General features: G+C 38.6%; 3 protein-coding genes across 3 annotated transcripts in view; all 3 read right to left on the reverse strand.

The window, feature by feature from the left end:
- LOC149040648 (coiled-coil domain-containing protein 148-like) overlaps window positions 1-14158 on the reverse strand; it is a 69693-nt gene that overhangs the window by 27981 nt on the left and 27554 nt on the right. The window lies entirely within an intron of this gene.
- LOC149040652 (QRFP-like peptide receptor) lies at window positions 210-1956 on the reverse strand. Its single transcript, XM_089182580.1, has one exon. It carries the CDS (start codon window positions 1843-1845, stop codon window positions 841-843), a length of 1005 nt encoding a protein of 334 aa, XP_089038706.1. The 5' UTR covers window positions 1846-1956; the 3' UTR covers window positions 210-840.
- Window positions 9354-10857, reverse strand: LOC149040653 (QRFP-like peptide receptor). Its single transcript, XM_089182585.1, has one exon. The coding sequence runs from the start codon at window positions 10611-10613 to the stop codon at window positions 9609-9611; it is 1005 nt and encodes a 334-aa protein (XP_089038711.1). The 5' UTR covers window positions 10614-10857; the 3' UTR covers window positions 9354-9608.

A 14158-nucleotide genomic window follows, 5' to 3' on the forward strand; every position in this document is an offset into this window, starting at 1 on the left:
CTCCTAATGGACTCTGTAACATTTACTCTCAAGGCAAAGAGATATGACTAAAGGTTTTTAAAGTTAACTCAGTATTCGTTAGAATTCAGGAAGAGAGGCAATTTTTGATCCATTAGGGTTTTTTCCCCCAAAACTCTAATTTTCCATAAAAAGGAATGACCGTGATGACAAATAATCTGAAGCAGAAGCAGAAGCAGAACTAGTTTCCATTGTTTTCTTGATAATATTTATTTGTAATATTAGATGTCAAGTAGATTTTACTTTTTCTTTTTCCATCACATATTGATTGGAAACCTCTTTATTTTACAGGAAGAGTGTAAAACTTTGCTAACCGCAAACTGTACACAATACAACGGAAATCCTTAAGTCAGAATTCAAAAGACGGTTTGAACCGTTGAACAAAGTTTCTCTTGTTATAAGGTAAACTAACGTAAATGAATTAAATAAATATTATTTACAAGTTTTGGGAAACAAATGGATTTAACGTATCCTATAGAGATCACAGTTCATCTCGGTAAATAAGTTGTCCTTTTTCATGTACATCTGAAAATAGATAAACGAGGAAAAAAGGAAAAATCGTAATACTCTCTTCTTTTTATTAACTGAATTTCACTGAGTGCTACTTCAAACATTTTGGATGCAATAAAGCGATGTTTGTAAGAGCTTGACTGTTATTTTCGATATGATATGCTAAATGCAAGAGTTTTCAAAAAGGTTTGACCTTACAAGTTAGAAAAACAAAAACAAAGATTGAAAATGTGCGCAATCAAGTGTTGGCATGGGAAACAAATTTTATTCCTCGAATAACGCTGAATAATATGCAAAAGATTGGGGCAACAACTATGTCTGGGCAGCTTTATTAGTAGAGAAAAAGCCGAGGAGGTTCTTAAGACCCTGACGATAATTACTGCTGAATATGAAACAGACACAAGGGTTTACAGCGCAGTATAATCCAGCCAGAAAAATGACAATATCTCCAGAGTATTGGAAGGCACAAGTTGACATCATGGCGCTGTCTGATGAAAACAATAGTAAGAAGCCAACGATACTGAATGGCAGCCAACATACTGCAAAAACGAACACGATGGCGACGGACATCTTCACAACACTTCTTTCTCTCTTCAAGCGCTGTTTTCTTGCGTCAACTGAAGGCTCACCTGGAATCTTCTGCGATTTAATTCTTACGGCAATGGAAAAGTAGAGTATGGCAATCAAAACCAAAGGGACATAGACGAATACAATGATCAGTACCAGAGTGTAGTTTTTAATCAATGAGGACTTTCTAAATATGTCGTTCCACTTCCGCTGACAAACCAGCCCTTCTGTATTCTTGACAAATTTCCACACAAGAAATTGTGGGCAACAGACTGCCATGGTGACGACCCAAATTACGAGAATGAAGAGCCTGCATCGCTTTGAACTGATCAGTGAGGGACGGAGAGGAAATACCACAGCTACAAATCGATCCGCTGCTATCAGAACTAGGCTCTGAATGGACACAGCAAAGGAGACATCACTAACGAAATACGTTAGTCTACACAACGCTTGGCCAAATGGACCGCTGAGCAGCCAGTGGCTGGCTGTGTTTAACCTTACAGAAAGTGCAGGAAAATTGAGAATCGAGAACAACAGATCGGAAATTGCCATGTTTACAATCAAAATGTTGATTGGTGTTCTCAGAGCTTTCTCCTTGTAGACAATAATTCCAATGAGGATATTTCCAGCCAGCGACACAACAAATAGCAGGCAGAAGGCAAAGGTTTCACCAATTCTTGTCGCTGTGGGGTTGAAGCAGCTCGACATGGACTGTGTTCCATTCATCGTTGCTGTCACGTTTGCTGACATATTGCGGTGCCAGGAGATCAGTTTTGTTTTCAGCCAGCAGCTCTGCGAAGGCCACTTATATTCTACCAAAGCCGGAAAAACATAGCTTATGAATCATATCTATTTATATAAATAAAACATGCTTAATTATTAAACATGCCTAGAAATTTGAGAAAATCGGCAGTCTACACCCGAAACTTCCTCCAACAGATAACCAGAGTCGGAGTTATCTTATCGATATACTTTTCCAATTCAGAGTATGGTTGGAGAAAAAAGGAGAATTTTCGAAAGTTGTTCCTATTATTGAAATTATTATTGTTACTATTGACGAAATGACAAGAAAAAGACTCCAGAAATATCCCAGCGACAGATGTTTACTGATGATGATCACGTATTAAAACAAGCCAATCAATCAAATGACAATATTCTACACCAACATTTTTATTAACGACTCATTTTTAATCACGTTGTCATCGAAAGTTTAATCCAGCCTGGAACTTACTCAGTAGGCTCTTTACTCAGTTGATTGGTTGGAGGTTTTTCAAGTACATTTTACGGCTTTTCACGAAGTTATAAAGAAAGGGAAGGGCTCAGGACAATTTTTATGTTAATTGGGGAGTTTTCTATCTCCACGAAGAGAATTTGTACGTCGCTGAACAGAATTTTACAGCTGCTGAAGCTGGCGAAAAAAATAGCCAAATAAAGCATCCTGCACTATGCTCGAGGAGATAAAACAGCCGAGCAGATCGTGTAAAGGATTGATACTGAAGAGTTCCTCTTCCAGCTTTCCATGTGAACGACAAGTTATTCTATGAAAAAAAGAAAACATGAAGTAATAGATAAATGCTTATACTGCCGATTTTCGCACTTAATGAATGACGATTCGCAGCTTAAAGAGAATAAGTGGGCGTTAAAGCTAACAACAATATTGTTTAATGTTCTGTGCTCCGTCGATATGTCAATTAGGCATTCCTTATCTCATCAATACCATCTAAGAAACGGGTCGGAAAGTTTCAGAAAACTTAGGTGATCGTCGCCGAACAGAATTACTCAGCTGCTGAAGTCGGTGGGAGAAAGCCAGATAAAGCCTCCGCTATGTCTGAGGGAGGACAGTTGGTTCACTTGCACGTGATCACACCGTATAAATGATATTTACAGCGCCTTTATCATCAAGCTTCTCATTCAGTAAATAAGTTATCAAATTCGAGATCGTTTTTGCGCAGAAGAAAAAGAATAAATAAAACAAAGGCAGATCCAGGACATTTTTACAGGGAGATCGAAAATAACTTCAGACCTTCAGGTTACGCACTTCCATGCTCTAGAGCATCGGCTGCGGAATCCGATGGTGTGAGGTTCGATTCCTCATGGGGACTCCGAATGTTTTCTTTGTCCCACGCTCGTGACAAGACAAAAAACATCTTTTTCTATTTCCTTACCGAGCTCAAAACTTACCGTCTCTCATATTCTATTTACAAATAATGATAATGTATTGAAAGGCAATCAACACCATAGGCATATAGTAAAGTGCTTTTATATTTGCCACGACGTAGTTTAAGAATTCAGAAGTATCTCTGAAGACATTTTCCCAGTGAGGCTCACACTCTATCACTGCTGTGGGATACTGAACAAGTTCATTGGCGATAAAGAAAGGGGACTGGATGGCCATGGCGATGATCCAAGTACCCAGGATGAACAAGGAACACCGCTTTGAGTTGACGAACGGAGAATGGAAGGGATATACCACAGCACCAAATCGATCTACTGCTATTAGAACCAGGCTCTATAGCAGCGGAGACTTCCGAGAGAAAGACACCAACTTACACAGGACGGAAGCTCCAATTTGTTTTGTTTTGTTTTTGCTCTCTTTGGTCGAGGGAAAGAAACCACTGTCTTTCTCGTGTAAATATTACCCACGCAAAATAAAATTGTCTCTACATTGCAGCCGGTTTGCAAGGGGCATGGATCTTTGAATATCCGCATCATATGACTTTGTACTGCGTGTCGTTTTTATTCCATTTTATCATTCATAACGACCAATCTTTTCACAGGCTAAGAAAATCTACGATGGAAAATTTGGAGAATTTGTTATCTTACATGCACTAGTTTAATTTGCATCTGTCTAAAAAAACCACAAAGTTAAGGGAAACGAAATTTTGTCCGAAATAGGCTGGTAGCTGTCAGCTGTTAAAACTGATATTCCATAATCATGGTGCTATTTGCACTAAACGGCGTCTTGAATATTCTCCCAATTGGTACAAGCCGTAACCGGCGATAATTTGAAGTTATTTTGCTCGTCAATTTACTTTGCGGAGTTATCTGTGATGAACTTATTTCAAGACGATTGTTAAACATCAAACTTCTTGACGCTTCGGAACGTAGAGATCAATAAATGTCAAGTGAATCCAGTTTTATTACCGTCGTTGTTAACAACTGGAATTTGGAAAAACTTAGAAGAACATTACAGGGATCAGTAGAAAAAATTTTCATCTAGAAACATTTATCAGAATAAGCCTACTGAAAAAGACCTTGCTTGAAATGTGATGTTTTGAGGCAACACGATCTCCTCCCTGAATGAAGAATTATCATAACTTTTCAAATGTACCAAAATGAAGTAATTATCATTCAACATTGAGATGACCATGAGGCCAGCGGTAGACTGGAGCTGCTAAGGTAGCGCGAGTCACAAAATGCAAAATGGCGGCGAAGAAGGCGTCAGATGAGACATAGCCACGTTTACAATTAAAAAGTTAATGGGTTTTCTCAGGGATTTCGTCTTGTAGACAACTATTGCGATAAAACTATTTCCAACCAACGAAACAACAAGCTGCAAACAGAATACCACGGTGATTCCAACCCCTCCGGCTTCTTGACTAAAGCACCTCGTTTCATTCATAGTTGCAGTAACTATTGGCAACCTTCTCAGAACTGTGAGATAGGTTTTCTCTTCAGCCAGTAGGTATCTGGAGGCTACCAATACTCTATTTAAAGAAAGCACATGTAATTATACTCATCTATCATACGTATATACGCATCTCTAACTGCTGATCTTCCTATAACCATATTTATGTCATTTTTTATAAATTTATCAAACAGATTCCTTGTTTCCACGCGTTTGTTTAGAAATAAATAAAAAATAACGTCAACGTGTGGCATTAAACTAAATTGAGAGTTAGAAAAGTTCCCTTTTTTTCACCTTATTTTCCACTTTTTCAGGTTTCACAGTGAACCGACAAATATGGTATTTAAACTGATACGAGTTTTGATTACTGAGGTTAAATACTTAATCCATTCTTCTTTCGATTTTATCATATTTGTATTCTTTTTGTAATACGTCTTGATCGAAAGACTCTCATTATCGAGTAATGTTTTCAAAGTATTTACTCTGATCCTGCTTTATTTTATTTTTTTCTGTTGAAAACGTTCCGGCCTAAAGTCGTTAATGTAATTGAATTTGTGCCTTTGTGCCAAATTACTCAAAAACAACCAATCTTTGAGAACTAAAACTTCAACAAAACTCCCCGTTGAAGACTTAAAGCAAAGTCAAGGGCAAACCTAAACACGACTAACGATGACGATTATCGTGGGAGAATTAAGCCCTCCTACAACGGTCAGAACAAATCACTCAAAAGGTAAAGATAAGTGTGTGGTCTTGCAGCACATAACAAACCAAGGCTCACAAGACTGGCATAAAGATTTCGAGATAAACTAATTAACAGGCAAAACTGAAAAACCCCCAAACACTCCTAATTTTAGTTGTTCCCAAACACTCCTCATTTCAGCTGTTCCCAAACACTCCTAATTTGGTTGTTCCAAAACACTCCTAATTTTAGTTACTCATAACATCTTGTGACAGTATCTCAATGGGGAGGTAGTTCTGGCGGTTGACGATTGTTTCATTTTTGCGGTTTTGACGGTTAGGGGTTAAATTTTAAGGCTTTTGACGGTTCAATTTTAGGGTCTGAACGGTTGACGGTTATTAAGAAGGTATCCTATCAGTTTACATCAATCTGGACCCTTTTATTTTTTAATAGGAGTCAAATTTTTATTAAGACCTATACAATAATTCAAAATAAACAAGTTTGGTCCGAGTGCCATGTACTAAACTACTTACTCAATCTGCTTGAGGCGTACACAGGAATAATGGCCCTGGGTCATTGAAGAAGGTCCCTCGACAAATAAATGGTGGCTACTTGCTAAGTAATATAGCTCAACGCGAGGGCTGATGTGAATGTAAATCTGATATTGAATGAATTTTGACAGCTGGTCTCAGAATCCTCGCTTATGAGAATGTAAGTTGTTTTAAAATAGAGAAATTAAGCGTGTCGTTAACGGCAAATAATATTGCTAACAGTAACTATTGAACGTTCAGCTGTCTGTTTAAGCTGTTTACACTTGGAAATGAAAAAAAAGAAAAAAAAAACTCACACCAGCCATTGTTTCCCAATTTTATTAAAAATATTTTGGGGGATTATAGAAAACATGGGTCAAATCAGAGCCCTTTTTTCCCATCCCCATTGCCTTAAACGACTGCATGTACTCATAAATTTTCCCCTGCTGACTTGAACCTCGCGTGTTAACTTGAACCAAAACCGATTTCCCCTGGATTTCCTTTAAACATTTACAGAAATTTTATCTCCGGTTACTCGAACCCTCGATAACTCGAGCCTCCCGCTAACTCGGAGTAATTTTCAACAATTTTGCGTTCCGTTTTCATTCGACTTCTCTGTAACTGAATTGGATTAAAATGTATACTGTGTAAGACGAAAAACAGTAAACACCGTTTTTCCCTCATTCCCGAGCCCTTGTTTTCAATTCCCGTTAACTCGAACTCCCGGTAATTCAGTGGAACCTTCTTCAATTCTCCTTAAAGGTTCAAGTTATCGGGAGTCGATTGCATTTATTTTTCGTATTGGGTTTCATTTCGATCTAACTTTTGCTCATTTCCTCTCTAACTGATCGGAAACTCTTTATTTACAGGTGGTAAGGGAATAAACACTGTAGAACCGGAAAACAAGCAGCAGAGTTCAAACAACGGTTTGAACCAATGAAATAAGTTTGACTTGCCATAATGTAAATTGTAAATAGGATTTAAGTAAGTTAGTTCTCAAAGCAGACAATTCAATTCATGATTATTTCTAAGTTTCGTGAAATAATTGGACCTAATAGGTCTGAGGGAAATCCGGTTTATCTCAGTGACGTAATTTTTCATTCTGCACGGTTCAGTTGAAAATAAACAGACCTCCCCCCCAAAAAAAGACAAAACAAAACAAAATCAAAAAGAAAAGTGTAATAACTAGTTGCGATCGTAAAACAACTGCCAACTGAAAAAATAGAAAAAACAGAAAAACCATGGAAATAGCTTCCATTTGTTAACTTATTTCATCGAGGTGCTGGTAAGACTAGCGATGATCCAAGTAAAAAGAATAAGGAACTGACACAGCTTTGAACTGATCAGTTAGGGACGGAGGGAAAAATATACAGCTCCAAATCGATTGAATGCTATTAAAACTAGGCTCTGAATAGACACACTAAAGCAGATATCTCCCAAGAAGACAGTCAGCTTACAGACGCATCTCCAAGAGGACCGCTGATCAAACCGGGAGCCGAGCGTTTGTGTTGTGTGTAAAAAAGGAAAAAAAGAAACAGAAGATCGGATATGGCCATATTTACCAAGAAAAAGTTGATAGGCTTTCTCATGGATCTAGTTTTGTGGGCAATTGTTGCGATGAAAAAACTTCCAGACACTGAGAAAACAAGTAACAGCAAAAAAAGGTTTTACCAATCCTCTTTACTACTGGTTTCACTCAGTTCAGTGTTACCTGTGTTCCATTCACCGTCGCAGTAACGTTTGCCGACATTCTTGGAACTGTAGGATCAGTTTCGTCTTCAGCAAGCTGCTCTCTGACTCTAGAAGCCACCTATTCTTTTATAACGAAAAAATAGTACAAAATTTACACTTAACTTGTACTTTAACTGCATGTTCGATGCAAAATTCGAACTTTTGTACTTTAACAACAATTTTTACAATTGTAACCAAAATTGGAGACAGAGAAAAATAGGTTCCCTAATTTTTAGATGCAAGGATATCTTACAGATGCTTATATTTATTTTGTTTGATTTTCAATCTGCGCTAATCCTCCTACCCTATACACCCCAAAATAATAATTCGCACCAAAACATCAATTAAAACCCGACAGATGGTCAGCTGTTATTCAGAATAGGTTAGGCATGTAATAGTTTTTTAATCAAATCGTTTCGCTCATTTTATGCTAAGTAGCTACTTCTGCAATGTATTTGCTTTTTCGAAACAGCCTTTCATAGGTGTTTCATGTAATGCTCTCTGAATTATTTTCGTATTTCATCACAATTCTATTTTGTGAGACTTTTGTTTCATACAGCAAGGCATTCCACGTTTTGGGATATTCCTCTATTTCACTTCTTAAGACGGGTTTTGGGATATTCCGCCATTCAACTATTCCGTCGTTCTACCGTTCACGGTTCCAGCGTTCTATCATTCCATTGAATAGGGTCACCCTGTAATTTAGCGGCTCTTTTGGGCATATGTCGCTCATTGAAACGGTAAAATGTTCTCTTTTCAAAGTTTCCATGATAAGCAGATCACACCTATTGATATGTTTCTGCGCGGAAAATATGAGACTCACGAGAGTCAGACAGCTTTGCTACCCTCTACACGGTTTCCATTATGAGCCCAAGCAAGTTCGACATGCACAGTAAAATGTGCAGATGTTTTTTAGGCTCTCTCCCTGTTATGAGGCTCAAAGGAGTCAGACAAGTTCTGAGCCTGCACTTTGCTTACGGTCATATATACTTTTAGTTACAGTCCTCATCATTAGGTCGCCCTCTTCTTCTCCAGGGTTTGTCCCTCCCAGAAGAACGTCCAAAGTTCGGTTTTTTAATGAGAATTTTTTAAAATTCGGTTGGCCTCCTAATGGACTCTGTCAAATTTACTCTCAATGTAAAAAAATATGACTAAAGGTTTTTGACGTTAACTCAGCACTCGTTAGAATCAGGAAGAGAGGCAATTTTTGATCCATTAGGGTTTTTTTCCCCCAAAACTCTAATTTTCCATAAAAAGGAATGACCGTGATGACAAATAATCTGAAGCTGAAGCAGAAACAGAACTAGTTCCCATTGCTTTCTTGATAATATTTATTCGTAATATTAGATGTCAAGTAGATTTTACTTTTCCTTTTTCCATCACATATTGATTGGAAACCTCTTTATTTTACAGGAAGAGTGTAAAACTTTACTAACCGCAAACTGTACACAATACATCCGAAATCCTTAAGTCAGAGTTCAAAAGACGGTTTTAACCGTTGAACAAAGTTTCTCTTGCTATAAGGTAAACTAACATAAATGTATTAAATGAATATTATTTACAAGTTTTGGGAAACAACTGGATTTAACGTATCCTATAGAGATCGCAGTTCATCTCGGTAAAATACGTTGTCCTTTTTTCATGTACATCTGAAAATAGATAAACGAGGAAAAAAGGAAAAATAGTAATACTCTCTTATATTTATTAACTGAATTTCACTGAGTGCTACTTCAAACATTTTAGATGCAATAAAGCGATGTTCGTAAGAGGTTGACTGTTATTTTCGATATGATTTGCTAAATGCAAGAGTTTTCATAAAGGTTTGACCTTACAAGATAGAAAAACAAAATCAAAGATTGAAAATGTGGAAACCAACTGTTGGCATGGGAAACAAATTTTATTCCTCGAATAATGCTGAACAGTATGCAAAAGATTGGGGCGACAACTATGTCAGGGCAGCTTCATTGGTGGAGAAACAGCCGAGGAGGTTCTTAAGACCTTGACGATAATTACCGCTGAATATGAAACAGATACAAGGGTTTACAGCGCAGTATGATCGAACCAGAATGATAGTAATATGTGCAGAGTATTGGAAGGCACAAGATGACATCATGGCGCTGTCTGATGAAAACAAGAATAAGAAGAAAATGATACAGGATGGCAGCCAGCATACTGCAAAAGCGAACACGATGGCAACGGACATCTTCAGAGCATTTCTCTCTCTCTTCAAGCGCTGTTTTCTTGCGTTTACTGAAGGCTCACCTGGAATCTTCTGCGATTTAATTCTTACGGCAATGGAAAAGTCAAATATGGCAATCAAAACCAAAGGGACATAGAGGAATACAATGATCGTTACCAGAGTGTAGTTTTTAATCGATGAGGACTCTCTAAATTTGTCGTTCAACTCCCGCTGACAAACTAGCCTTTCTGTATTGTCGACAACTTTCCACACAAGCAATTGTGGGCAACAGACTGCCATGGCGACGACCCAAAATACGAGAATGAAGAGCCTGCATCGCTTTGAACTGATCAGTGAGGGACGGAGAGGAAATACCACAGCTACAAATCGATCGACTGCTATCAGAACTAGGTTCTGAATGGACACAACAACGGAGACATCAGCAACGAAATACATTAGTCTGCACAACGCTTGGCCAAATGGACTACTGAGCAGCCACTGGCTGGCTGTGTTTAACCTTACAAAAAGTGCAGGAAAACAGATAATCGAGAACAACAGATCGGAAATTGCCATGTTTACAATCAAAATGTTGATTGGTGTTCTCATAGCTTTCTCCTTGTAGACAATAATTCCAATGAGGATATTTGCAGCCAGCGACACAACAAATAGCAGACAGTAGGCAAAGGTTTCACCAATTCTTGTCGCTGTGGGGATGAAGCAGCTCGACATGGACTGTGTTCCATTTATGGTTGCTGTCACGTTTGCTGACATACTGCGGTGCCAGGAGATCAGTTTTGTTTTCAGCCAGCAGCTCTGCGAAGGCCACTTATATTCTACCAAAGCCGGAAAAACATAGCTTATGTATCGTATCTATCTATATAAATAAAAGGTAATTTAGTGTTAGCCTTCGTCAGAGCGATTGCGAAGGGCTAACGCTCGAAACGTCAGCTTTTTTACCCTTTGCGGTGGCTAATTTACGTTTTCACCATCGCTCTGACGAAGGGCTAACGCTCGAAACGTCAGCTTTTTTTTTCTATTATTGAAATTATCATTGTTTCTATTGACGAAATGACGAGAAAAAGGCTCCAGAAATATCCCAGCAACAGATGTTTACTGATGATGATCACGTATTAAAACAAGCCAATCAATCAAATGACAATATTCTACACCGACATTTTTATTAAGAACTCATTTTTAATCACGTTGTCATCGAAAGTTTAATCCAGCCTGGAACTTACTCAGTAGGCTCGTTACTCAGTTGATTGGTTGGAGGTTTTTCAAGTACATTTTACGGCTTTTCACGAAGTTATAAAGAAAGGGAAGGGCTCAGGACAATTTTTATGTTAAGTGGGGAGTTTTCTTTCTCCACGAAGAGAATTTGTACGTCGCTGAACAGAATTTTACAGCTGCTGAAGCTGGCGAAAAAAATAGCCAAATAAAGCATCCAGCACTATGCTCGAGGAGATAAAACAGCCGAGCAGATCGTGTAAAGGATTGATACTGAAGAGTTCCTCTTCCAGCTTTCCATGTGAACGACAAGTTATTCTATGAAAAAAAGAAAAGATGAAGTAAAGAGATAAATGCTTATATTGCCGATTTTCGCACTTAATGAATGACGATTCGCAGCTTAAAGAGAATAAGTGGGCGTTAAAGCCAACAACAATATTGTTTAATTTTAAGCAAATGAAGATCATCGCAGTATATACTCAACTTAAGCAGTTGAGAAATAAGGCCTGAAAAAAATTCAGGCCTGAACGGGAATCGAACCCATGACCTCTGCGATACCGGTGCAGCGCTCTAACCAACTGAGCTATCAAGCCAACTGGGAGCTGGTCAAATGTGAGTTCGTTATATGCCCGTAGATGGAGAAGGTGTGATAAGAATACATGAATACATAAATGTATTTTCCGCAGTACAAATATATGACTTTCATGTATTCTTATCACACCTTCTCCATCTACGGGCATATAACGAACTCACATTTGACCAGCTCCCAGTTGGCTTGATAGCTCAGTTGGTTAGAGCGCTGCACCGGTATCGCAGAGGTCATGGGTTCGATTCCCGTTCAGGCCTGAATTTTTTTTTTTCAGGCCTTATTTCTCAACTGCTTAAGTTGAGTATATACTGCGATGATCTTCATTTGCTTAAAATGTATTTTCCGCAGTACAAATATATGACTTTCATGTATTCTTATCACACCTTCTCCATCTACGGGCATATAACGAACTCACAATTGACCGGCTCCCAGTTGGCTTGATAGCTCAGTTGGTTAGAGCGCTGCACCGGTATCGCAGAGGTCATGGGTTCGATTCCCGTTCAGGCCTGAATTTTTTTTTCAGGCCTTATTTCTCAACTGCTTAAGTTGAGTATATACTGCGATGATCTTCATTTGCTTAAAATGTATTTTCCGCAGTACAAATATATGACTCTCATGTATTCTTATCACACCTTCTCCATCTACGGGCATATAACGAACTCACAATTGACCGGCTCCCAGTTGGCTTGATAGCTCAGTTGGTTAGAGCGCTGCACCGGTATCGCAGAGGTCATGGGTTCGATTCCCGTTCAGGCCTGAATTTTTTTTTTTCAGGCCTTATTTCTCAACTGCTTAAGTTGAGTATATACTGCGATGATCTTCATTTGCTTAAAATGTATTTTCCGCAGTACAAATATATGACTTTCATGTATTCTTATCAATATTGTTTAATGTTCTGTGCTCCGTCGATATGTCAATTAGGCATTCCTTATCTCATCAATACCATCTAAGAAATGGGTCGGAAAGTTTCAGAAAACTTAGGTGATCGTCGCCGAACAGAATTACTCAGCTGCTGAAGTCGGTGGGAGAAAGCCAGATAAAGCCTCCGCAGTGTTTGAGGGGGGAGGACAGTTGGTTCACTTGCACGTGATCATACCGTATAAATGATATTTACAGCGCCTTTATCATCAAGCTTCTCATTCAGTAAATAAGTTATCAAATTCGAGATCGTTTTTGCGCAGAAGGAAAGAATAAATAAAACAAAGGCAGATCCAGGACATTTTGACAGGGAGATCGAAAATAACTTCAGACCTTCATATTCCGCGCTTCCATGCTCGGAGCATCGGACTGCGGAATCCGATGGTGTGAGGTTCGATTCCTCATGGGGACTCCGAATGTTTTCTTTGTCCCACGCTCGTGACAAGACAAAAAACATCTTTTTCTATTTCCTTACCGAGCTCAAAACTTACCGTCTCTTATTCTATTTACAAATAATGATAATGTATTGAAAGGCAATCAACACAATAGGCATATAGTAAAGTGCTTTTATATTTGCCACGACGTAGTCTAAGAATTCAGAAGTATTTCTGAAGACATTTTCCCAGTGAGGCTCACACTCTATCACTGCTGTGGGATACTGAACAAGTTCATTGGCGATAAAGAAAGGGGACTGGATGGCCATGGCGATAATCCAAGTACCCAGGATGAACAAGGAACACCGCTTTGAGTTGACGAACGGAGAATGGAAGGGATATACCACAGCACCAGATCGATCTACTGCTATTAGAACCAGGCTCTGAATTGATATAGCAGCGGAGACTTCCGAGAGAAAGACACCAACTTACACAAGACGGAAGCTCTAATTTGTTTTGTTTTGTTTTTGTTCTCTTTGGTCGAGGGAAAGAAAGCACTGTTTTTCTCGTGTAAATATTACCCACGCAAAATAAAATTGTCTCTACATTTAGGCCGGTTTGCAAGGGGCATGGATCTTTGAATATCCGCATCATATGACTTTGTACTGCGTGTCGTTTTTAATCCATTTTTATCATTCATAACGACCAATCTTTTCACAGGCTAAGAAAATCTACGATGGAAAATTTTGGAGAATTTGTTATCTTACATGCACTAGTTTAATTTGCGCCTGTCTAAAAAAACCATAAAGTTAAGGGAAACGAATGAATGGGAGAATGGAAGGGATATACCACAGCACCAAATCGATCTACTGCTATTAGAATCAGGCTCTATAGCAGCGGAGACTTCCGAGAGAAAGACACCAACTTACACAGGACGGAAGCTCCAATTCAGTTGTTTTGTTTTGTTTTTGATCTCTTTGGTCGAGGGAAAGAAACCACTGTTTTTCTCGTGTAAATATTACCCACCCAAAATAAAATTGTCTCTACATTGCAGCCGGTTTGCAAGGGGCATGGATCTTTGAATATCCGCATCATATGGCATTGTACGTCGTGTCGTTTTTAATCCATTTTATCATTCATAACGACCAGTCTTTTCACAGGCTAAGAAAATCTACGATGGAAAATTTTGGAGAATTTGTTATCTTACA

The sequence above is a fragment of the Pocillopora damicornis genome, chromosome 9 (assembly GCF_964200805.1).
Source record: "Pocillopora damicornis chromosome 9, jaPocDami1.2, whole genome shotgun sequence".
NCBI lineage: Eukaryota > Metazoa > Cnidaria > Anthozoa > Scleractinia > Pocilloporidae > Pocillopora > Pocillopora damicornis.